Below are 26,642 nucleotides of genomic sequence, written 5' to 3'. Positions count from 1 at the left end.
GGGGGGGGGGGGGGGGGGGGGAACAGTCAGGCCACACGTGAGTAAGAAACAACAGCACAAGCAATGGATTTGCTCGTAGTATCCAGAGACTGGTTACAGGTTGGCTCTAAAACACTGTTGTAAAGAGGTGCATGAGGATGCTGCAGCATTGCAGCTACCAATGGACTTTCCAGTGCATCAGTAGCAAAAGAAATGCTACTAAAAAGGAAAGGAAGACTAGTTTTAAAAAAAACTGTCATTAAGGAGGACGCATCTAATTAATGAAGAGTGAAACAAAACAGAGCTAAGAGCGGTATTAAATCTCTAGTTAGGTCAGATATCATTTTTAGATGAGTAATTTGCTGATTTGATTTCTGGAAGGGCTCTGTAGAAATCCAGAGTTAGTGGGGATAAAGTCTCAGGATAATTACTAGTGTGTAAGTAAATGGATGTTGTTTAAGTAAATCCTAGTCAAGTTTACTTTACAATGAGATGTGCAACAAGCAGAGGAAGTGAAGAACGTACACCACACAAGTTCATGTTCTTCAGGGTGCAAATTCCCACATGTGATTACTCTTGCCCAAATCCTTCTGTTTCTTCAATTGCAAATAATAATTTTTCCTTCAGCTGCTCATAACTCTTGTAGGGTGGCAGGTCCAAGCGATTGAAACTGAAAATAAAAATTAAACAACTTCTAAAAAAGAATGAAAAAAAAATCAAAAACACAACAAAAACTATCATGTTACTAACAGATACACTTGAACACAAATCCAGGGTACTCAACTCTCCACTGTCTGGAGTAGAAGTCACACTTATTACACAGCTATTTATTTTATATTTAGATAGAGAAAGAAAAAAATCCACTGATAGCCTGGATCTACACATTTTCAAAAGGTGACCAGTGATTTCAGATGCCTCTATTTTTGGGTGCAAATCTTGACACATTTGAAAGAGACTGGATTTCCTGACGTCTGGTGCACTTATCCACTGAAAATCAGATCCCTTTAAAGTGTTAAGCTAGGCACCCAAGCATTTTAGCAGGAATATAAAGCTAAAATGCTTACCCAATCCCAAACTGCCTACCCATGCCTTCACAGGTGGAGAATTTAATACCATAACAGATAGATTCTCATGATTTATTCACAATAGTTTTCAAAAAATTTACTGAAGCTGCCACAGAATTTTCAGTATGCTGTACCACAATGCCACAAAATATGGGGACCGTACTATACATTAAAGACAGATTCTGGTTGTTGAAAGGTTCAAGTTATTTTTGAGTGAATAAGGGCAGGATTCTAACAATATACAATAATCAACTAAACTTTAAAGTCATGAGAAATTTGAGCTTCTCTTGATGGAGGAAGGAACACATTTAGTATGTTAAAATGGCAACAGTCAGACTGTGTTGGCATTCAATCATCTTTGCATAAGATTTACTACAGTAGGAAACAATTCCCACAGGGGCCCTTACAGCTTTCGAAACTGGAAATTAATTGAGACATTCCTTTGGCCAGATGTTTATGTAACCCACACTAGGCACGACTCTGTCTCCTGATAGTGACTGCACCACATAGACAGAGTTATGAGTCCTTGCCTCTGTGCTAACAGATTTTATCTTTTAGCTCAAGCAGTAGAAGCTCATGCTTTTAGATCTGGAGGTTCGGGGTTCAATGACTGCAGGTGACTTGCCTAAGGATATTCTTACAAAAGACAGCTGGCTGTGAGCTAAGAGTAAAGTTTTATTTATAGAAAGTGCAGTTAGAAGGGAAGAAATTGCTATACAAGAAACAACTTGAAGTCAAGAGTTACAGCTATGCATAATTTCTGACTCTCTTGGCTCCATTTTTTGTGTCAATACTTGATTTTTTCTGAAACACCCATCTCAGCTACAGAGCACTAGTCCAATGTATCCCCCTTACCACACTCCCAAAAGCAGTCTCTATCATTTGTGCCTTTCCTGCCATACTCCAAAGCATTAATAAATTTCATGCAATATAAATACTTGGCTCCTAACATGTCCATCAAAATATGCCAAGCACCAAACTATCAACTGAGACACAACCAGTGATAGAAGAAATGCTATATATCTGGATCTCGCTGTAGAAGGAAAATAACTAGGATTGTGTGATCCTCAGTTTCTTTTACAGACAGTTCCACTTTTGCAGAGGGTATTGTTTGCTACAGCTGGACAGAAAAACACGTGGAGGGTAATAAAAAATGTAGACCAAGTTAAAAATAAGGTTGATTACCCACTGGAAACAAATATGTGGCTCACTAAGGTTTAGAGCAGGGGTAGGCAACCTATGGCACACGTGCCAAAGGCAGCACACAAGCTGATTTTCAGTGGCACTCACACTGCCTGGGTCCTGGCCACCGGTCTGGGGAGCTCTGCATTTTAATTTAATTTTAAATGAAGCTTCTTAAACATTTTAAAAACCTTATTTACTTTACATACAACAATAGTTTAGTTATATATTATAGACTTATAGAAAGAGACCTTCTAAAAACATTAAAATGTATGACTGACACACGAAAGCTTAAATTAGAGTGAATAAATGAAGACTCGGCACCGCACTTCTGAAAGGTTGCTGATCCCTGGTTTAGAGTAAGAACTATAAAATTGTTTTGGGACTACACTAAACTACGATTCAGTTTAAAATGATTATCCATACTTATTTAGGGCCTGACTCCAAAAGGTCGTGGGCATTCTCCACTTTAGCTAAAGCTAATGTAGGATTTGCAGAATACAGCGTGATTTATTGCTGTAAAGCAGATTCCAGGCCCGAGTGAATTTTTGTTTGTAATCTCTGGACCCCTAGATATTTCTGAGCATCATTTATGCTTAGAGTCCCAAGACAAAATGCTGCTGTATTAACCTTTGCTAAAAGATTAAAGTAGTCTATCAGTAACAAAGGATTATTAGAAGGAAAATAATATTCTAATTTAATGAGTACTCACCAAGTATGACTTCTAGGTAACCAGTTTTCTTTTCCAACTTTTTCAATACAAAACTTTTGGGGTCCGTTGCTCCCTGCAATAAAAATCAAGTATTTTAAAGTGATTCTCATGCCAGCTGCAAATATGGGTAAGTGTGGGATATAGCTAGCTTTCCTTAATGCAGTAGATAATATTTTTTCACCTCCTACTACACATGAAATCTAAAGCACCTCAGAAAGACAAGATCTTTACGGGTCATAGAATAAAGGAGTGTGCCTCCAATCACTCATCTCCAGCCAGATCAAACCATTTACATGGTGAAATGCACAAATTTAAAGAAATGGTCTTGAAGGAAGTCTGGGGGCACTTGAGATCAGTGTGTTTTCCTCCACCCTGTCATAGTTGAAATATAATGGAGAATTATGAGAATAGCTAGTGAAATGTATTTGGTTTGATTCATTGCAAAAAATGCTGTTCATAAACAATCTCAAAATACAGTTTTGTCCTTTTCAAAAATGAGTTAATACATTAGAAGGATTATTCTGCATACCCATGAGGTCAGCAAATCCTCCAACCGGTAATCTGCATGTTCCTGTAACAAACTGGAGTAATCGCATTCTCTTCTCATTATCTATTTCTTTCACAAACTGAAAGGGAATGAATATCAAACAGATATGTAGGTGCACCTTCTACACACACAATTATTTTCACAAAGAACATCAGTGACCATAAATTAACCAATTAGTTATATTACTGTGAAAAGCCTCTGGAGCAGTAATAGTTTACATTAATAAAGTATCTCTCAGCACCTTACAAAGTAGGGAAACATTATAACCCCCATTTCACAAATAAGCCACTGAATAGAGAGGTTAAATTGCTTGCCCAAAAGAACACGAGTTAGGTGAAGAGGAAGATGAAAAGTTACATATTGTGTTACATTTAAGTTATTTGGTCTCTTTATTCAGAATTAAGAACATGTTGGGTTTCTGTCTGCATAAGTGACTATCAGAATTTTCTTTGGAGTGCATCAAGATAGATCCTAATTATTTTAGGAAAGACAATAAATAGGTTTCTGAAAAATGTTCTAAAATACTGACCAAGAGATGATCATTTAATACTACACTGTTCTACTCTCCACTTTGAACATAAGACACTCAGTATCCAACATTTGATATAGAATCATGGAACTGGAAGGGACTTTGAGAGACCATCTAGTCCAGGCCCCTGCACTCAAGGCAGGACTAAGTATGGTCTAGACCATCCCTGACAGGTGTTTATTCAACCTACTCTTAAAAATCCCCAATGATGGAGATTCCACAACCTCCCTAGGCAATTTATTCCAGTGCTTAACCACTCTGACAGTTGGGAGGTTTTTCTTAATGTCCAGCCTAAACCTTCCTTCCTGCAATTTAAACCCCATTGCTTCTTGTCCTATCCTCAGAGGTAAAGAACAATTTTTCTCCCTCCTTCTTGTAACAATCTTTTATATACTTGAAAATTGTTATATCCCTCTTAATCCTCTCTTCTCCAGACTATAACAACCCCAATTTTTTCAATCTTCCATCATATGTCATGTTTTCTAGATCATTAATCATTTTTGTTGCTCTTCTCTGGGCTTTCTCCAATTTGTCCACATCTTTCCTGAAATGTGGCGCCCTGAACTGGACACAATACTACAGTTGAGGCCTAATCAGAGTGGAGTAGAACGGAAGAATTGCTTTTCATGTCTTACTTACAATACTTCTGCTAATACATTCCAGAATGTTGTTTGCTTACTTTGCAACAGTGTTACACTGTTGACTCATATTTAGCTTGTGATCCACTATGACCCCCAGATCCCTTTCCGCAGTACTCCTTCCTAGGCAGTCATTTATCATTTTGTGTATGTGCAACTGATTGTTCGTGGAGTAGTTTGCATTTGTCCTTATTGAATTTCATCCTATTTACTGCTAACGTCTGGCTGGAAGGTTGCCTTTCTACTGGTGTAACAAGGAACATATCCTTCTTGGGAATATATTCCCATTTTGGTGGCAGTATTAATATTAGGGGAGGAGGGAAGAGAGTAGAATGTAATTCTGATAACAGAAAAATTATGCTCAGGTTGGATAAACTGAACTGTACTGCCTATTACCAACAGCCAAACATCTAGTTCTCCAAGCATCATGGCAGTCATAAGGGAATTAATGTCTCCAGCACCTGCAGGAGAATATGTATTTCCAGACTTGCTGTATGCAGGGACTGATAATAGCATCACTAATGCTATTTCAGATTCACAATTTGTAATAAAGCCCTGGGGATACAAAGGGACAGCTGGGCAGGATGCTGGAATCCCTTTAGTGTTTTGGGGTTCAGAATTGTCAGTAGTGCCAGTTGCTACCTGCCCCTACAAGGCAGGTTTTAACAGGGTTCCTCAATTTAGGAGGAAACAAGCCTCTCTGATCTTAGGTCCACCCCAGCAGAAGTTGTGGAATGCTTTATCAAAGCTGAAAACCATCAGCATTGCTAGGACAACTACTTCTTCGCACTTTATGGCCATTTCTTTCTTTTAGCAGGTAGCATGTTTTCCTGATCTGTGTAGGGCTAATTAATAAAGACACATGATAGAAGGATGGGCTTTGCTGCAAGTTCTTAGAGAGAAAGACCACTTACTTTCTGTAACTGTTGTTCTGAGTTGTGTTGCATATGTCCATTACACTGTAGGCATCTGCACTGGTGCTGGAGAATTTTCCCTAGCAGTACCCATTGGGCAGCCCTGCCCACTGCTCAGCTCCTCGGAGGACGGAAAGGGCGGAGAAGCCTCACCCCCTCCAGTTCCTTTGCACTAGAGCCCAGCGGTAGACTCTGATGCACTGGGGTGGGTCGTGTAACAGACACATGCAACACATTTGAAAAACAGCAGTTACAAAAAGGTCAGTAACTGTTTTTCCTTCTTGGAGTGCTTGCATATGTCCATTATATTTTAAGTGACTCTCAAGCTGTTACTTCAGGAGGTGGGGCCCCAAATCTCAGAAGAGGCACTGTAGGACTGCCTTGCCTACGTCTGCATTTTCCCTTGAAGCAACAGTCTGAATGTCTGGTAAAAGTACAGACCGAGGACCATGCCGTTGCTCTACAAACATCTACAACTGGAACATATGCCAAAATGAAGCCAAGGTTGACTGGGCTCGAGTCAAGAGTGTCATGAAACTATTAGGAGGCGTTACTCCCTTAGCAGTATAAACCTTTATGATCCAACTAGTGATTCATTTAGAGAGCCTCTGAGCTGTTCTTGGACCTCTTGTATGTTCTGCTTATGACACAAAGTGTTGGGAAGAGGCCTTTTTGGGCCTTGTCCTATTTAGGTAAAAAGTCAATGCACACAAATGTCCCAGGTGTTGGAGTCTCCTTCCATCCCTGTGCATATGTGGCTTTGGAAAGAAAACTGGCAGGTAAACTGGTTCATGGAGAAGTCAGAGCCCACTTTAGAGAGAAACTGAGGGAGCAATCTACGCTGGACATTGTCTTTGCAGAAAATGTGCAAGGTGGATCTGTGACCAACCCATTTAGGTCACCTACCCTCCTGGCAAAGGACATGACCACTAAAAAAATGCTACCTTTGATGAAAGGAGCAGAAAAGAGCATGCCAACAGCTCAAAAGGAGGGTCCATAAACACAGATAACACCAAATTCAAGTCCTAGGAAGGTGTCGTTTTTTCCCGCCAAAAACACCAAGCTTTTTAGTGCCTTTGTCATGGGGTGACCTTAGCACGGCCCTGACAAATTCTCTCATTCACTGTGGCGACATCTAAAAAGCCCGGATTGCATGTAGATAGAACTGCTCAAATCCTGGGATGGAACCTGGTATTTTCGTTTTGCTTGTTTGGCCACTGGAGAACGAAGGACGGTGTCAGCCAGATCATTTTGTCTGGCTGCATGATAGCCTAACATAAAGAACATAAGAACGAACACACTGAATCAGACTAATGATCCATCTATCCCAGTATCCTGTCTTCTGTCAGTGGCCAATGCCAGGTGCTTCAAAGGGAATGAACAGAACAGGCAACTGAATGATCCATCCTGTCGTCCACTCCCAGCTTCTGGTAGTCAGAGGCTAGGGACACTCAGAGCATGGAGTTACATCCCTGACCATCTTGACAAATAGCCATCGATGGACATATTCTCCATGAACTTGTCTAATATGTTTTTGAATGCCATTATAGTTTTAACCTTCGCAATATCCTCTGGCAATGAGTTCCACAGGTTGACCGTGTTGTCTGAAGAAGTACTTCCTTTTGTTTATTTTAAACCTACTGCTTAATGGTTTCATAGGGTGACCCCAAGTTCTTGTGTTATGTGAAGGGGTAAACAACACTTCCTTATTCACTTTCTCCACAGCATTCATGATTTTATAGACTTCTATCATAACCCCCCCGTTGTCTCTTTTCTAAGCTGAACAGCCAGTCTTTTTAATCTCTCTTCATATGGAAGCTGTTTCATCCCCCTAATCAAATTTGTTGCCCTTCTTTATACCTTTTCCAATTCTAATATATATATGTTTTTTGAGATGGGGTGACCAGAACTGCATGTAGTATTTAAGGTGTGGATTTATATGGTGGCATTAGGATATTTACTGTCTTCCTATCCATTCCTTTCCCAATGGTTCCTAATATTCTGTTAGCTTCCTTGATTGCCACTGCACATTGAGCAGTTGTTTTCAGAGAGCTAACCATGACTCCAAGATCTCTTTCTTGAGTGGTAACTGTTAATTTAGACTCTATCATTTTGAATGTATAGTTGGGATTATGTTTTCCAATGTTCATTACTTTGCACAAATACAGTGGCACTGGACGTATTATGATAGCACAGGCTTGTTTTGTGATTTTGTTTTTTGCTCATCATGCTGTAACATCGTCCCACCCCTTCTGTAATTCTTATTTTTAAAAATAAAGGAAAAAATCAACCACAAACCTGCCAAAACCACATAATCTGTTTGCTTGTCCTGGTGTAGTGACGATAAATGGTGTGTCTCTGCCAGTCAGTTAAGTCAATCTCTTGCATTCCGCATAAAAGCACCTTTTTTGGGGGGAAAATATAGAGGTATAAGCTAATATTTTGTTTCAATGGCTTCTATATGGTGGCAGCAAAGGACATCTGTGCTTGCACTTGGAAACACCTACTATTACTGTATATTCACTTTTTATTTTATTTTCAAGTAGCTCCTTGGTTCCACCAATCAATAAGCAGTAATGCTGGTGACCTCACGGACACAGAGCTTTATTCAGACCTGCTATAGGAAAGGGTAATCACTGATTATGAAGAAACCAGATAGAATGGGATAATCTTCCCTAATGAAAAGGTGAATAACTGCTTGTTTTTTAACCTCAAATATAGAGCTCAGTTAAAAGAAATATTAAATTTGACTACTGAGTGTGAACCATAACACTGCTCTCTTCTGTGTATATAACTTCTCCATATTTTTGTTTTGAAATAAAAAATGCTTCCTAGAGGGAAATGTGTTAACCCCAGAAACTGTTTAGGAAAAATTTTCACCACTAACCAACAGTTTCTTCAACAATCACACAGCCCTGCTTTGCAAATTGAGGGCTAGACTCCCACTGAGTCTTGTTAACTTTAACATCAACTGTGCCTACTCGTACCCAAATAAGTCCCTCACCTCTAGTTCCTTGGCATCAAAGTACTGCAAGTACTGCTGTGGAAGAATTTCATTGAAGCCTTCAAAGAAAGCTTGTGTCTGTTCTTCAACACCACGGGAGAGTCTCCATTCTGCTACCAGCCTGGAAAAGGAAAAAGATAAGGTAATCTGTCATTTAAACTGTCCCATGCTGCCCAGATCCACATTTCTTTTGTTAGCCTACTTTGTGATGAACTGTGAACTATGTTAAAGAATATTATGGAAAGTTCTGAGGACAAAACACCACTTAATTTGTAACATATCTCAACATAGCACAAACCAGCATTAAAGTGAAGTTAAAACCTTCCATTTCTGACCATTCCGCTAAGAAAAAGCTTACATGATCAAAGAGGAGGCAGTATCTATCCAGCGATTATACTAATGAGTGCACAGCAGTCCCTAGGTATTTGAGAAAAAAGAAAAAGATTTTTTTTTGTCCAATATTTTCCCCAGAAATCTCAGTCATTAACCAAGAAAAGGTAAAAACTAGGTCAAATTGTACTGGTGAAGATAATGAGGACTGCTAGCTTACCAAGAAACGACTATGTCCATTTGGAAAGTTCCATATTTGTGTCTGCTAATCATGAAACTTTGCTCTGTGGCAGAAATTCCACTCTCCATAAATAAAAGGGTGAAAAGCAGGCAGGAGACCCGGAGAACCTGAACCCAGGGAGAAGCAGATATTATGCTGAATTCAAGCCTAACCTGTCAGGAGAATTGGAGTCTAGAGGAGAGAAGGCTAATTTCTGGTATCAATCCTAGCAACTCAGGAGACAAAGCAGGACACAGGAAGAGACAGAAAATTGGGAGTGCAATAGGAATCCGAACTTTACCTGGGCTGCTGAAAGCTAAAAGAGAAGGTGGGGTTTTTTTTTGGTTTTTTTTTTTTGTTTTTTGCAGATTCTATTCAGGAGGTTTTCTATTATTAATATCTTCCAAAATATAAAAGTGCTCCCTATCTAATGTGTTACCCTTTGTGTGACATAGTGTTATTTATTTAGAAACGTTTGATACAGTTTGACACTTTGTCACAGCTCATTCATGTAATTATACCAAGACCTGCCAACCAACACTAATCTTAACAGAATAAATAATTTAGAAATGAAAAAAATGAGATTCACTTTATTCTGTGCCTCCAGTACTCATCGTTAGTGTAAGGTATTCATACTGCAGCAAATATGGTGGAATTGACTTCAATATTAACAAGTTTATTTGGCCCATACATTCCTGCATTCTCTTTGCCAGTATTCAAGATAACAGCATCTTTTTTAAATAAAAGATCATTCCCACCCAACACAGCTTCAGAATGTTTCTGTAGGGAAGTCAATCTCATATTTATGACATCACAGTATTTTCCAGGCTATGACTGTGACATCACAAAATAAGCATTTTGATTGCACTGCACGTGCAGCTAACAGACAACTTTTAAACATATTTTTGGATAGACAATAAGAAAAACATTAAAAAACATGCGAGATGTAAACAAATGTTTTAAATCTGACAGTATAAAAGTGGTAGCTAGTATTTCAGTGGACTCTGAAATGGTTTATAATCTGACGTTCAGATTTTTGACTATCAGAGCATATTGGACATTAAGCTTGAACATCTTCAGTACAAGAGTGGCTCTTCAGCTTCTCTTAAAAGTCACTCTTCAGAAATGACATCCAAAACAATCACTTGCTGCTAATAGTATCAGTTATTCATTGAAAGGATTTCTGTGGCGCTTTAAATTATGAAGCTAGATAAATTCAACTTTTGCTTTAATTAGGGAAAGAAACAGATGGAGGTAAAGGAATAGATTAAAAAACCCCTCATTTGTTCTTACCTAATATATTCGTCTTTATTTTCTTCTGTGACCAGAATGTTGCTACCGTTAGGTTTCAAATCATGGCTCTTTATTTCACCTAGAATTTCTTTATCCACTGAGAAATACATTTCCAAGCCACATTCTTCAATATTGTTTTCTCTGCAAGAAACAAACATGTATTGTAAATAACTGCCAAGAGGTCATATGCTAACTAGATGAGGTTTTTAATCAAGAGTCTTATTAAGCAAACTTTTTCAGAGTTCATGACTCAAGTTAAGAATCACTTTTGACTACAGGCTTTTCAAAAAAAGCTATGTGTCTGATGTTACATGTACACTTTTCTACTTGCACAACGTGTGCAGGCCGAACAGTAATTTAGTTGGATGACTGCATCAGCAACACATGCCCTCTCATGATTACAAGGATTGTTAATTGTAATTTCCCTCTTGTAGGTCTTTCAGCAGTGCTCTTCTGTCATTTTCAGCTTGTATAGAATGTAGCATTTGATGTCTGGAGTTAATGTGATCATACTGTATCAAAAAATGCATCCCTGCATTTCCCGCCTCCCCATTTTAGCTGATGATGATATACCAAGCTGATTTTACAATGGAACTTTTGACTTTAAAGCCCATAAACACGTAAACTCTAGAGATTATACTTACTTTCTAAGCCTCAGTTTCATGGATACCTTTGCCCAAACCCCAATTACTAGCTAAGGTTCCCTTCACTCAGTCTTAAGCTGCTAGGCCACTGGGCCTTTTTGTGGTGAGTCTGCAGGTGTGGGACTTACTTCTTTCTAAAATTTATCTCAATCAATTTCTCACTAGATTTCAGTATATCTCAATGTCATAGAATCATAGGAACATGGGACTGGAAGGAACCTCAAGAGGTCTTCTAGTCCAGTCTCCTGCACTCAAGTAGAACTAAATATTGTCTTTTTATTATAATTTATTATTCCAAAAAGTGTTTTTAAATTTGACCATTACTACATTTGTAATTATTGTTTCCTACTCCCAGTTTCCATTTTCTTCTTTTTAAAGAGATTCCTCCCTGTTTTTATTTGTTAAGCTTATAAGGCATTTTAAAACTATGTTCCTAATATTATTTTATTATAAAATAAAGCATCTTGAGTGCTCCAGCAATGCAGGTGCTTTATAAATAAGAACTACAATTCTATAGTTTTTGCTACTGATCACATCCACAGGGCCCATTTTTCTATTATATTTGTATTATTATGGATCAGCTCCTTGTTAAGCAGAGTTGAATCTAGCTTTCCATTTTAAGCATTATTTTCAAATCTTCCTCTACTTTCCCCGGAAAGTAATTAATCTTAGTGAAATTTTTAATATTACGCCTCAATCAAGAGTAGTTTTTTCTGGAAGTGTGCCTAAAAAAATATATTTTAAAGTTACGATGTTTTCAAAATACACCTGAAGTTTTATAATTTGTTTTTACTCAACTTTCCAAAGTGACTTGGGCCAACAAACTCCAAATTTGTCCAAATTTCAAGGTAGGGGAAAGCTATGAGGTAAGGGTACATAGAGCATGGACACGATATTGAGAGGGCACAGATGGGAGAGATAAGAGGTGAAAGGTCTTGGAGTCAAGGGCGGGGGTGCAAGGAAGCACAGGAATCAAGGATAGGAAAAGGCAGAGATTTTAATCAAGTTAAACTTTGAAGTGCTTTAATTGCTTTAGAAATACTTGTTTTTTTAAACACTATGGAGTATATTTTTTGCAAATTTTAAGAGACAAGTAGAATTTGGATGGGGTGATCAATGAAGGATTAGAGGGAAGTGAAGAATAAGTTGAGATCCACTAACTCTTCATTTCAGACATCATAATATTTGGTGTATTTTTGGTTTTGGTTTTTTCATAGAAAGGAAAGAATTTTTTGAAAAGAAAGTAATACTGGGCTTGGGCATTAGCTGACTCCACTGAAACACCTTTTACATTAACTTACACTAAAGACTTTTTTTAAATATTGAATCTACCGTTGGGACACAATATTTGATTATCTATTCAGACATTTCTATTTCCAACAATGTGTAAGACTGCTTATATTCACTTAGATGAATTCAAAGGGAAAACAAACAGAAATGGAAGGCTAGTTTGTGCAATATTCAGTGAATTATGGAGGACAGTTAATCTTAGCATTACCAAACTACTGAACATGTATGTTGGAATGACAGTAAAATGCAAGAAGTTCAGTGCTGGTCTGCAATTTATACAGTTCTATTATTCAATATCTGTCTGCAAAACATTTCAAATTTATATCTAAATTACACAAATAAATAAAATGAAACTTCAAAAACATCTGGATTTTTATTTCAAAAACGAATGAAAAAGTTAGAAACTCACTTTACCCAGATGAGAGAGTTGTAAAACTCTGGATCAACAGATTCTAAATCCTTGAGTCCTGTTGGCTTGTTTAGGATACGCTTATAGAACGGCAGAGAGAAACCTGTATCTATGAATCTCACATGGAACAAAGCCTAAAAAACATGAAAACAGACAAGGCATGATCCAAAGAATGCTTGATTACCTAATATTCCAATATAATGTATCAAGTATACCCTGGAGCCCAAAGGTGTTGTAAGATGTTCTGTAATACCATCACTACTACTGGCACACCTCAAAGTGTGATCTGAATGTATTGGCTGTTACAGCCAGCCTTCTGGCAATAAATGTCTTGATCTGAAACAACTTCTGTGTTTTAAACTAGACATTTAAAAATAAACACACACTATGGTGGATGTGTACTGATTATCTGAACTTACCATAGCAATGAATCTGCCAATAAAACGGAAGTATTTCAGGTGGTCTGGATTAATGTAAGAAGCTGGGTTTATCTGTAAGCAGTAGTTATCCTTCCCTACATATTCAAACAGGCAATACATTGGGTTCAACACTTCATGTGACAACAGAAAGAACCATTCCCTGAAATCACACAAAAAACATCATGAACACTTCAAAAGAAAACAGGATGACATTAGAAAGTACCCTTGCTACTACATATGCTACAAATTATTTTAGGGACTGGCTAGTGCTCAACTGTTAACACTCGTCTATCTAGAAAATTATTAAGCTGCCTATTGCTAGCGCACAGTAGGTGTCAGCATGCTACATGATTAACTGATGCAGCTCAAAAAAGTAGTATGTCTAACGTCCACAGTTGGCTAGCTCTCAAATGAAGTGATCACTGACTTAAGCTTCAGATGTAGTTTATTGTATCAATTAACATAGGTCTGGGTGTCAGCGAGCATTTCTGGTTTAGAAAGTGCATTTCTTTTCTCTGTGGCAGGTATTTACAAAGGCTGCTTTTCTATGAGAAGTAGGAAATCTGGCAGAGATCAATTCTGACAGGTTCATATTTTAAAAAAATTATCACTATCACCCTTTGTGGAACAGGTATCCATATTATACTACAACTTGTTTCCAATTCTTTGCTGGGAGTGTAAATTCAAGAATTCACTTTTTAACCTTAAGACTAAATACAAATTAGAATTTCCTGGTGGCAAGCATGGATGTTTTATATTTATTTGCAAATTAAAATTCAAGTATAATCCCAAGGCTAATGAGTGAATCGCATGAAATATACTACTGTCTTTCCTCTCACAATATTATCATCTTGCATTTTACAACACATTGACAATATAAGGTTAATTCATAATACTGTATATGAAAAAAAAGTATAGCAAAAACAGACCTGCAAGTACTGGGTGCATATTCATTTTAAGTACTACAAAAAGACTTGCACATGGAACAAAATTTGAGAATACTATGAGTTATTGTGCAGAGTTACATAAATGCTTGCTCTAAACTTTATTGAGGCACTTTAAACTTAATATATATTCACACAGGAAGACTTCCTCCTACAATAGTTTTGACAATGCATTTTAGGACTGCAGAAGTGATCATATATAGAGAGGGGGGAAAAACTCTCATTGGCATTTTAAAAAGACAGCAAACAAAGAATCTCCTTGTGAGAATTGTTCACACCAAATATTCATAGAATGAGGTGTTCAGATTGATCTGTTATGTGACACATACATTTCTTTTGTTTACCTTGCAACACCTCCATAATCTAAACCTTCTTCTCCAGGAATAATGACCCACAAGCGTCTTCGCAGATCCTGAGGGCTGAAGCTCATTATCTTAGTGAAAAAAAAATGGTTATGAAGAATAAAAGCAGCTGGTCTCGGAATATTACGATTTGCTATCCAATAGTGTGGAAATTATATTTTCATTGACCATGAAGTGAACTAGGTACAGTGCATAAAGCAACATTTCCTGAAATGTTTGAGGAATTGGCAGAAACATATTTCTATCTAGCAGATTAGAAGATGAAAGGTGTACAAGTGACAGAAAAGGAACACAAGAATTGTTAAATGGAATGTATTAGTCTATCAAGTATAGTCTTTCAACTATAAAAAGGATAACAATCTGTACCCCAAATCAGTGGCTAATCCAAAACGAAAACACAGGGCTACTGAGTACCCCTAAAATGTCACACTAAATGGTAAGCTAGCCAGGAAGAATAGGAGAGAAGTCTCTAACAGACATGTTAAACAACTAAAAAAGCCACAAAATAAATTCTTTAAAATGTGTTTATAAATTCACATTTTCCATTCCACAGTTTCCTCCCACAAGTAGATGTAATATAATTTTCAAGATAAAATTAATCTTTGCACACAGGCCATATTTATTTCTGGTACCAAGAAGAAACTTGGATGTTAAAAAGCAATTTCCTTAGTGCTATATTTGGCATAATACCAAATTTGTGACTATGCTGATTTGGTCAGACAGCAGACATTCACAACAATCCAGTCGATGTGGTGATTTCATATAAATCTGTCCAAGGACAACCAGTTTTTGCTCTCCCATGAGACCCTGAATTTGGAATGAAAACCTTTTTTTAAAAGCTCTCCTAGCTGTCGGCAGTTGTGATGCTAAATTCTATACTTCCACAAAATTCAACTGCTATTAATGAAAATTCTTGGTGTTGCTGAAAGACCACAGTGAGAGGCTCCTATTTAGAATCCGGGGTATTTTCTGTGTGCCAGGTGAGTCAAAATGTGAAAATAGGCATCTTGCAGACCAAGAGCCACAAACCAACTTTGGAGAGCTAAGGAGGAAATTAGGGTGGCCAGAGTTACCATCCTGAATTAGAAGTGACAGTTGAACTTGTTGAGACCTTTCAAATCTAGAAGCATGTGCCAATCACCGTTGTTCTTTGGGGTTAAAAAGTAATGGAAGTAAAACCTCTTCCCTCTGAATTCCAGAAGCACCTCTTCCACCGTTTTGAAATTTAGAAAGGATTCCTTCTTGTTTTAATAATGTCTTGTGAGAGGGATCCGTGAAGATGGACGGGGAAAAAGGGTAGGGGTGGTAAGTGACTGAAATTGAATAGAATATCCCTTTGCTTATAATTTCTAAGACCTACTCTTCTGAGGTAATCAGAGTCCAGGCTTCCCAAAATAAAATGGCACTTGCCAAATGGGGGAAGAGAGAGAGAGAGAGAGAGAGAGAGAGAGAGAGAGAGAGAGAGAGAGAGAGATAGATATCTTGGAATGGTTCTGACTAGGTCTCAACAATGGGGTGCAACATATTGCTGTAAAGTACACATGGGGCATACAGTAGAGAAGGAAGAGGCAGAAGGGCTCCTGCACTGGATCATCTGCTTCCCATTTGGTGGCTTCAGAGTCCTCTCTGGATTGTAGCAAATATCCAGAGGGCCTGTCTCATGAAGCTTTGAGATCTGGCTGTTTCCTACTAGACACTGGCATGTAGTCCCAAGGAGAAGAGAGCAGCTCTTGAATCCTTCAAAGAATGCAAGGCTTCATCAGTACGGGCATTAAATAGGTCACAAAGCTTCAAATGAGAGGTCCTCAATCATTGTTTGGACCTTGTTTGGTATTCCAGAAGAACGGAGCCATGAAGCCTTGTGCACTGTGATGGAAGTAGCCACGTGAACATGCTGCTGTATCATATGCACATAACGGCCTCAGGAATGTTTGGGCTGACCTTCAGACAAAATGGATTTCAAACCCTCTCTACATTCTTGTGAGAGCTGTCATATAAAATTGTGATACCTTGTCCCAACTGATGTAGTCATGTACTGACAGAAGTGCTTGATTGTTTGAAATGCACACCTGCAAACTTGCAGAGGAATAGGTCATCCTTTCAAACAAAGCAACTTTCTTTGTGTTATTTTTAGAGGTCCTTAGTTTTTGGACCCCTTGTGCACCACCACCGCTATCAGGGATCTTGGAACTGGGTGGATGTAGAAATATTCAACCCCTTCCGAGAGGATCTGACAAGATCTATCTGCTTTTTAAGACATGGATACCACAATTTCTGTGGTCTGCTACAATTGGGTTGTTTTTTTTTTGTTTTTTGTTTTTGCCAATTTCAATATCCCTTCGTTAAAAGGCACAGCAAGTCTACCAGGTATGGAGGAGTGCAGAATGTCCATTAATTTTTGGGATTTGCTTGAACTACCTCCACAGGAATCTCCAAGATCTTTGCCATATGACATAAAGGTCCGGGAAAAATTTTAAAATCATCAGGCTTGCTAGGAACAGAAGAGACGACTGCCTTGTCTGGCAAGGAAAAGGATGCTGCTACTGGAATCAATGGCCCTTCTGTATCCTGCAAGTGTTCTTTCTTGCTATTATGATCTTGCCAATGCAGGGCATGGGATTGTACAAAGTGGTCCTCTTGAGCAGACCTACAACATCTTATAGGAGGAGGAAATTGCATACCCTTAGAAGTCCAATAAGAGAAAGACTGTATATTACATAGGTACTGGGCTGGAGGCGATAGGGTTGGATAACATGGTCAATATTCCCCAGGAAACCCATGGGGTCTATGTTTGTAATGGAGAGTTCTGGATTCCCTCTCAGACCGGCATGGCTCATAAGAGTGACTGTGAGGTGAATGGATGGGGAATAACTCCTTGCTATGTTCAGAAGGACAGGAAGTTTTTCCTCCAAAAGAGGTGATACCCTGTCTGGAATCCTAGGGTAAGTAGTACCGTAGATAACTGGTACTTTCTGAGACTGATCTTGCTGAGGCATCAGAGAGACTCAATTTGGACTGTGAATTGCAGCATGAGGTGAAACAGAGGCTCGGTGAATTTTTTTGCCTCCTTTTAGTAAGTACCCAGAGATGGTGACCTAGGTCTGCACTCACTGCCCTCCTTCCCCTTTCTGATGACTGGATGGAAGAGGTCTTAGCAGCTAAAGGGTTCGATTTCTTCAATGAAGAGTGAACCAAGGAGCTTGGAGCTGAGCTACTGCTAATAGGAGTGCTAAATGAAGAAGACTCTTAGAAGCTGAGAAGAAAGGGCCCACCAAGTCTTGAGAAGGCACTCACTGAGCACTCTAGAAGAAAAAGTTTGAGATGGACCTCCTGCTTTCTGTGGTCTCTTGGAGAAGAAGTAGTGACAGATCAAGCACTTTTTGGGGATGTGCCCCCCTCCATGGCAAAAAAGGCACTTGCAGTGCCCACCATTAAAGCAGAATAGCTGTGTCACAAGAACAGCAGATTTTGAATACTGGAGACTTTGTTCCATTTATCGCAGCTAGACCCTGGTACCAGGTGTTGTCCCTCAACCTAACAGAAAAAACATTTGCCTTTTTTTTTTTTTTTAAATGGCTTTGGACATTATAACAAGGAAAACTGTACTAACTGATAACTACCCAAGAGAAAAATAAAATGCAGTGAATCAAGCAGGAGATATTGCAGTAGCTCGGTCTCATTACTACAGGCAGAAAGAAGGAATTGAGGGATGGTTGGGCCCTCTCTGCCCTTTATGCCATTGAGTGTTTTTTTTCCAGGGGAGAGGGAAGGAAGGCTGTCTAAGATGCAGGTCTGGCCCCTACAGAGACTGCTGGCCAAAAGAATCTGCATGCACACCAGAAGTGGAATCCATATGCACTTTCATTCAAAGGAGGATTTATTTTTCTTAAAAGCCTTTTAAATATTCTTTAAAAGGAATTATTTCCAACTAAAGACTGTGGTTTTCTGCATAGCAAACCTGAATAATTAAAACACCAGTTAATGATACATGTGTTCTTGTGAGAGCAGCAGAAGAGAGGCTAACAATTATGATGTAATCTTTTCGCACACACACAAGCACCAAACAGAGATATCAGCTGTATGCTAAGTTTTTAACATTGCCTTGTGTATCCAATTAGGAATCTGCTCCAGGAACAGCATAATGAGTGGTTTTTTTTTAATCATCACTTTAACCATCATTAATGAGACATCAAAAGATTAAGGGTGATGTTATCTTTCAGCTACAAAGCTGAATACATTTGCCCTGTACCACTCTGTACACAAAGTAAGCAAGCATATGTTAACAATCCAATACCTGCTGAAATGAGTCCTCAAACAATGTCTTTCTGGACACTGTAATCTTTATGTGTTGTGGCATAGCCAGTTGCTGAAATGCAAAATGTTTTAAAGGTGAAATATATACAGCTTTTAAATAAGTGTTTTGAATAAACATTCAAACAAAATTAACAGAAATTAGAAAAGGGACTGGTGAATCTGTCTGGCCTGTATGAAACAGAAACAGAAAAACAAAATCAAAGTTTTGAGTTAACTTATTCCCAGGAACTGGGACTGTCCTTTTGTTCATTGTACACCACCTAGCACAATGGGGCCTAAGGCACTATGGTAATATAAATAATATGCTTTTGATATCACTATGACATATATGATTCCATGACATAGTTTTAAACAGGTTCTAATATAATAACCTAGCACAATGTGATAATTTTCCTAGATCTATAATCCCTTCTCAACAAGAGAAACTTCTCACCCAAATTTTATTGAAAGTTGTTCACAGTTTTAAACTGATTTATATTTAAACTTATTTTCCTCACAAAAAATACAAGCAGCAAAATTATTGATGCCAATGTCCCTGTTAATTTTCAAAGTAGATTCTGAGTGACTTATGAGCCTAAGCTAGTGGTGCCCAAACTTTTCCTCTTGTGTCTCCATCCTCTCTCTACCCTCCCCCCACCTCCAATGGAATGTGTCCATATTCCCCTGGGGCTGGGAGCAGAGTTACGGCCAGGATGGGGGCTGCGGCCAGGAACTGGCAACCGAGAGTGGAGGACTGAGCTGCAGCTGGGAGCAGGGCTTGGACCGGGAGCAGGGCTGGGGCCGTGCGCAGGGGCTGGAACAGAGTTGGGTGGTGCTCCCTCTCCACCCCGCCATGGAGGCTGGCTCCCCTGTGCATCCCACAGTTTGGGGACCACTGGCCTAAGGACTTGTCTTCACTAAAGCACTACAGTGGCACAACTGCACCACTGTAGCGCTTTAGTGAAGATGTTACTATGCCTACGGGAAACCTCCTCCCATTAGCATAGTTAATCCACCTCCCCCAGAGGCAGTAGGTATATCAATGGGAGAAGCTCTCCTGTCTACATAGGGCAATCTACAGGGGGGTTAGGTCAGTATAACTACATCACTCAGGGTGCAGATTTTTCACACCCCTGAGCAAGTTATACCAATATAGTTCTGTTGTGTAGACCTGGCCTAAGGCCATGTCCATATTAGCACTTCTGTCCGTATAACTTCTGTTGGTCAGGGGTGTGAAAACAAAACAAAAGCCTGACCAACCTAGTTTCACCACCAATAGACGCATCAGTGTGTACAGTACTATGTCAGTGGGAGACGCTCTCCTTCTGACATAGTTATAGCTGCTCGTTCGAGTGCTTTAATTATACCGACAAGAGAGCTCTCTCCCGTTTACATAGAGCAGCTATACGAGAGACTTTACAGTGGTGCAGCTGCAGTGGCACAACTGTGCCACTGTAAGGTCTCTAGTGTAGACATAGTCTAAGTCTTTTTGGTCTTCTGCTAAAGACCAAGGGATTTATTCTCTTGATACGTGGGAGGTTTGGAGTATAAAGTCCTGCATATCAAAATGCGTATCTAATCACCAGAATTTTGCCACATAGTACATTTGTTTGATGCGTCAAGGATATATTAAAGTACAAAAATACTTAGAAAGACTTACACTTCCTGCCTTATAAGTATGGAATTAAAGCAGAAACTAACTCCAAATTCTCTACACTGAAATCCATTAAATGCCTTCAGGCAAACTTCTGTACAAGAAAAGCAGAAATAGGCTCTTCTATTGAGCCATTTGGAAATGTTACCACAAAAATCACTGATGAAGACAAAACTGAACCCTTCTTTGTTTAAAAAAAAATTTAAAACCATGCTGAAGTCTAGTAGTTACTGAGTTTTAAAGCTTACGCCAGTCCATGCTGGCCAACTGTATTAGTCTAAATTGCTTCAAATTATGTTTTAAAATGGTCCCAGCTGAAGCCATTTGGATGCAGCTTTTAGAGGATGCATTTCAACAAAGCCATTTCCCAAGGTTAATTTTTTTTTTACCTGACACCAGAACCGGAAATATTGGACCTTCGCTTTGAAGTCACGCACATAGGCTATCTGGGGCCCATTGTCTCTGGAAACAGAAAGAAAAAATAAGCTGCTGAAACACTGCTGAAATTCAAGATAACAGCTTCAAAATACTACAGTTATGAAGCCATGTGGTTTACCTGGCTGGTTAAACAAACCAGTTTGCTTCGGAAAGGCCATCATTCACAAAAGGTTTTTTCTTTTTTAAAAAAAAGTCTTTAAGATTAATTTACTTTACATTTTTTTAACTTTCAAAATGTGCCTATTGGAAAGATTCTGGGTTCACATGCTATTTTTAAAAAAATGATGTCTTGTTGACCAAAGTTAACAAGAAAATTTTTTCAATAAATTAACTAAATGCCAACCCCAATTTCCAATCTACTTCCACCCAACCTGACATAAGTTAGCATGTCAATTCTACATACATCCAAATCCTGGTTCTCAGGATGTTAGAATATATTAAAGGCCTGAATTTGCATCTACCTGCACAGTGAAACACAGAAGTAGAAGGGAGGACACAGCATATGCACAATAGCTTTTATTGACTGAGTGGCTTAGCTAGAGGCCAAAGAGTTTTATCTAGTACTTGGCTGGAAAGATCACAGCCATCAGAGGGGCCTCAAGGATTAAGAATTGTAAAGCATTCAAAATATGACATATGTAGGGGGAAGAGAACATTCAAGAATGCTGAAGTTCCTCCGTAGAAGAAATAACTGGAAATTAAAAACTCTACTGGTATGTCAAAAACCTGCTGCAAAAAAAATATACTTGGTAATACCTGTTAAACGACACATATCTAAAAAAGCTCAGTGTAATATAGTTTGTCTTCTTGAATAAAAGCTTACAGAGCAGATTTTCCAGTGCGGGGATCTATATATGTTGTAGTTCTTCTATTGTGATCCACAAAATAGGGAATGCCATCCACAGTAAATCTCATTTCCCAGCCCTCTGGCAAAGGTTTCTCGTTTAATTGACTATAAGACACAAGAAAATACAAAGATAATTGATCAAGTTAATACATTCTGTCAACTGATCATGGACAGGGACAAAACAAATTAGCAGAAATTCTGGAAAAATTGTGGTGATTTCTCTGGGGAATTTTCTGTTTGATTTGTTTCTACTTGGCTTTACTCTTACATTTTAATGCCGGATACCACAATTCAGAATAATCAATATCAGCTTGATATATTCCAATAGCTAATAGAAATCCGAAGAAAGCTGGTAAAGTTTCTGGATGTTTTCTCTCCTCAACATGCAGAGTTTTGTTTGACAGTGTAACCACATTTTAAAAAATCTCTCAGGAATTTTATTAAATAGCATTTGGTATTATTCATATAATTATGGCAGTCAGAAAGTGGAAAGACATAGCATGTCAGAGATATCACCACCCCACTAATGTCTGCACAGATCTTTGAAAAATTGCCAAGAAATGATAAGATAACTTCAAAGCAAAAGAAAAATAATATCGTTTCTTTTATACTGACCCATTATCACTTAGGACAGATTCAAACATTGTGTGGTAAATGTAACCATCAAATATATCAAGGGTTCTTATTTCATACTTTGCTGGAAGTCCCTAGGATGTAACTGGAGGATCTGAATGGTAACATCCCTGCAGCACCTCTTGCTCTCAGAGCATATTGTTTCCACACAGTCACTCTGAAGGTATTGCATGCCTCACCAGGAGGCCAAGAGCTTTTGAGCAGTAGTTTGTAGTTATTATTTATTTGTATTATTTCCTAGCAGGAGGCGTGCACATTTCCCTCAAGTTCTACATTTCATGAACTAAAGGTATATATAGAAATACTCCACTTTCTTTAAGGGAACTTCAGTTCCACTCTACCTTCATTTTAATAATCTGACAGATTTTTTTTTAAATTAACATTTGTTATTTATACTGTCTGTCTACTTTATGCAGCTCTTTCAGCTTGGACAATAAACAAATAACAAAAAAGACAAGTATATTTAACTTTTGGATTCTCATGCTCTAGTGTAGCAGTTCGCAAACTGTGGGTCAGGACCCTAAAGTGGGTTGCAATGTTCCTTTTAATAATTTCTGCTTTAGTTCTGTATCACTTTCTACATTTTAAGTGAGTCTTGTCTGAAAAGCCGATAGAGGACAGCAAGGTACACTCCAAGCTTCAGCTGTCAGAAATGCCTCTTAGTTCTCACTTTCAACTAATGTTCCCTCTAATTTTTTACATCCACATGTGGAATTATTTTTGTTATGTGCACCAATATGGAGGTGATGTGTGGCGGGGATGGGGCTGAGGGGTTCGGAGTGAGTGGAGGGGCTGAGGGCTCTGGAATGAGGCCAGGGATGAGGGGTTTGGGGTACAGGAGGGGGCTCAGGGCTGGTGCAGGGGGGTGAGGGCTCTGTTATGGGCCCAGAGACAAGCGGTATGGAGTGTGCGAGGGCCTGGGGCCTGAAGACTCTGGCTGGGGGTGAGGACTCTGGTGTGGAGCCAGGGATGAGGCGTTTGGGATGCAGGCTTCCCCAGGGCTGCAGCCGGTAGAGAGGACCCCCCCCAGCGCTCTCACCGTGCACCAGCAGCACCTGGGCTGGGGGTGAGCGTCATTCCCTGCCTCTCCACGGCAGCTCCAAGGATGGGGTCAGAGGAGAGGTGCCTCTCCCCACCACAGCCCTGCATGACCCAACTTTCTACCCACCCACCTCCTACCTCTGTTCTCTCCAGGCCCCCGTGGCTGCATGCATGCACAGTCCTTGAGAGCCTGCAACATGGCCGCACTTAGAGGGAATTTAGTAATCAATTAAAATAATAATTATAACACATTAAAATCATTTGAAACTATTTAACCGATTTAAAAATTCTTACCCCTGATTTCTAGGGTCTTCCCATTGAGTGATACGTGTGTTGTGATTGACAAAATACACTCTGCCATTGCTGTCAGTTCTCTTTTCTAAGGAGAAATAAAAAGTGAAGAAATATAAATTCCAGGAAATTTACTCCTCACACTAACTATGCTTCAAATAACCAATTAGTTGGACATATTGTGGCAGTGTCTGTTTTCTTTAGGTGCTCTTGGCACCTCAATCTCAAATTTAACATATCTGATTCTACATCATCCCCTCTCCAACCCCATCATTTCTTGCCAGTTTCTCAGCACCAGAAATCTATTTTAATGCGAGTACTAGTGGAATGTTTAGAAGTGTACCGTAACCTACCCTCTCTGAAAAACAACATTTAGGGTGTTCATCTGATATTCTTTAGGGACTTGTTTCTTTTGTGTGTTTGTACAGCACCTAACACAAAGGGGCCCCAAACCCAAGTGGGGCTTTTGGGCAGCAGCATAATATATTAACTATGACTAATTATAACAACAACAACAACAACAAAAGTAGAAAAGCTTTTTTCCCTTCTCATTATTTTAAAAATGGGTTTCTTCAGCAGATGCCCACAGGAAGATAACTTATTACGGAAAAACCAGATTTGCATTTTACCTTAATCAGAATTTTTCTTACTTTTGCTGGTTGTTCTGGAATGCTCATGCAGATATTTTTCCCATGTTTAAAAATTAAAATACCAATATTGATCTTTTTATTTTTAAATAAATCTGAGCCTTCCATCTTTAACAAAAACTATACTTAAAAACATCCACATATGTACAGTTATTTATTATACTATTTATTTTCTCATTCAGAGAGGGAAAAACAAACAAAGAATTTTTATGTGGAGAGATAAAAATGGAAGTGGTTTTCTCCACAGGAAAACCATCTTCCATTATGAGCCATTATAAATCCCAACTCCCTGGGTCCTCAAATATAGTTTAACTGGTTAATTGACAAATTAAGAAATGTGCCTGGGTACACCAGACATGTATACAAGTATGGCAGCACGTGAATGTGAAAGCCGTTCCCCTGTTCAAATATGAGCCAAAACTACAGCAAAAGAAAAATGTTTACGCCCCCAGTAAATAAATATGGATGTTTATTATCCCACAGTTACAATATGTGTAGGCACATATGCACACACTTATACACATATGCTGTTGAAAATACACTTCTCCTTTACCTAATACCAAGATTCAGTCTTCTGCAATTTGACAACATTAGATTAGTACAGAATATGAGCTCCTCACTATGTTTTAGGTGTCGCGGGAGAAACATATATCCCTGAAATCAGGCCATGGCAGGGAATAAGCATTTTAGTTCAGCTCTAAAGGAAATGCTCATGTGCAGAGGCATGTTTGTAAGGAGGTTATAAAGAGGTAGAATTCTACTGTACATGGAGATTTGATTTGGGGGGGAGGGCGAGGAAGCAAACAAACTAATTAGCAATGTTTTTTGAAATATCACACGTGTAGAAAAAGGCGCCATGTGGGCCTGTCAGTTTAATGCACTGATATCTCACATACCTCCAAGGCTAGGAAGTTAAAAAAATAATGTTTGAAACTTTTGAAAAGTTTGATCTGCAATTTTTAAAAGTTGTAAAAAAAATCCATGTCTAGCTCTGCCAAGTAAAGGTATTCAACCTTAAAATGACATCATTCTGATTACCATCTTGTTTTCCCCACCCCACCACCTGAATACAAGGCTTAGTCTACATTACAAAAAGTTTTGCCAGCATAGGTCTATCATTTAGGAGCGTGGGGGGAAAAATTATCACACCCCATCTGACAAAGTTATGCCAGCAAAACCCTCAGAGTAGAAACAACAAGAGTGCTTCTGTCAGTATAGTTACTGTCGTTTGAGGAGGTGGCTTAGCTATACTGGGAGAAGAACTTCTGTCACCTTATCTGCATCTCCACTTGGGCGCTCTGCTGGTATAGCTATTCCACTATAGCTATGACGACAACGTTTGTAGTGTAGACAAGTCCTGACAACTTTAATATTATCTTTCAAACAAAATAATGCAATGATATCTGAAGGGCTAAAATCCATGTGCTGTTTATGTAAAAACCTGATATAGGCTATGTCAGCTCTTTTTACAGGCCGAAAGTCCAGAGTTTGGTCAAGAAGCCGAGAGGCCCAGGAAACAGGGAACAATATTAGCTAAGAGAAGCAGAAACAAAAAACCACCTTGCTTTTACTAAGATATGCATGGTCAGCAAAATGCCAGACGGGGAGCAGTAATTGGCACTCTTATCTGAAGCTGCAAATAGACCAGAGGAATGAATGAAAGGGGCACTGTGTATATATTCCTCTGCAAAAGGAGGTAACAATGCTCTCCCCACACACCATCGCTGAGTTTACAGAAGAGGTTCAAGCATGTCAGTATGAGATATGGCATCCTCCTCCCCTTCCCAGATACCAGTGTTTGCCTTTAGAAGCACAAACGAGCAACTTTGAAAGACAATTTCTATTGCCATATACTTTTCAATGCTTTTCTGCTTTAACTCCAAGTTATGTCCCTGTTGGACAATCAGAGGAGCTACTTCATTCCTATGGACTCAAATCAGAATTCACCATATATATTTTTCACTAATACAGTTTATACATTGTTTAAAGAAAAACACCCCTGTGTACTAATTGTATGTTACTTGTTAACCTGAAATCAGGGGCGGAGACATTATGTAATCTTTGACTATTGGCTACTGTCCTTATCTTATCTTGCTGCTAGACCTATCCTGGGGCTTGGGACTACCTGCCCTGTCACTTCCCTCCGCCCAGGAAAATCCATATAATCCATTGTAATCAATTGTTTGGCAGTGTTTCTGAGCCTAATAAGCAAGGTGACACTCTGACAATGCTGTGTGTAATAAATCCATGTGCTTGATTCTACATGGGGTCCATTTTGTTCCTTCAATATGGACTGCTGAAATTATGCTGGAAATATT

At 38.9% G+C, this 26,642-nt stretch overlaps 1 protein-coding gene across 1 annotated transcript in view; it reads right to left on the bottom strand.

The window, feature by feature from the left end:
• Positions 1 to 417: 417 nt before the first annotated feature.
• ITCH (itchy E3 ubiquitin protein ligase) overlaps positions 418 to 26,642 on the bottom strand; it is a 119,995-nt gene continuing 93,770 nt past the window's right edge. Inside the window, exons 12-24 of the mRNA XM_050917296.1 lie at positions 23,681 to 23,765; positions 21,689 to 21,817; positions 20,817 to 20,889; positions 18,775 to 18,846; positions 14,463 to 14,551; positions 13,175 to 13,334; positions 12,756 to 12,889; positions 10,413 to 10,553; positions 8,570 to 8,690; positions 7,864 to 7,968; positions 3,467 to 3,563; positions 2,938 to 3,010; positions 418 to 649 (exon numbers count right to left, since the gene is read on the bottom strand). Coding sequence (XP_050773253.1) covers positions 550 to 649; positions 2,938 to 3,010; positions 3,467 to 3,563; positions 7,864 to 7,968; positions 8,570 to 8,690; positions 10,413 to 10,553; positions 12,756 to 12,889; positions 13,175 to 13,334; positions 14,463 to 14,551; positions 18,775 to 18,846; positions 20,817 to 20,889; positions 21,689 to 21,817; positions 23,681 to 23,765 — 1,379 coding nt within the window. The 3' untranslated portion in view covers positions 418 to 549. The remainder of the gene's footprint in view (positions 650 to 2,937; positions 3,011 to 3,466; positions 3,564 to 7,863; positions 7,969 to 8,569; positions 8,691 to 10,412; positions 10,554 to 12,755; positions 12,890 to 13,174; positions 13,335 to 14,462; positions 14,552 to 18,774; positions 18,847 to 20,816; positions 20,890 to 21,688; positions 21,818 to 23,680; positions 23,766 to 26,642) is intronic.

Source organism: Gopherus flavomarginatus, chromosome 11, assembly GCF_025201925.1.
Source record: "Gopherus flavomarginatus isolate rGopFla2 chromosome 11, rGopFla2.mat.asm, whole genome shotgun sequence".
Classification (NCBI taxonomy): Eukaryota; Metazoa; Chordata; order Testudines; family Testudinidae; genus Gopherus; species Gopherus flavomarginatus.
This window is presented reverse-complemented; position numbering and strand designations above follow the sequence as displayed.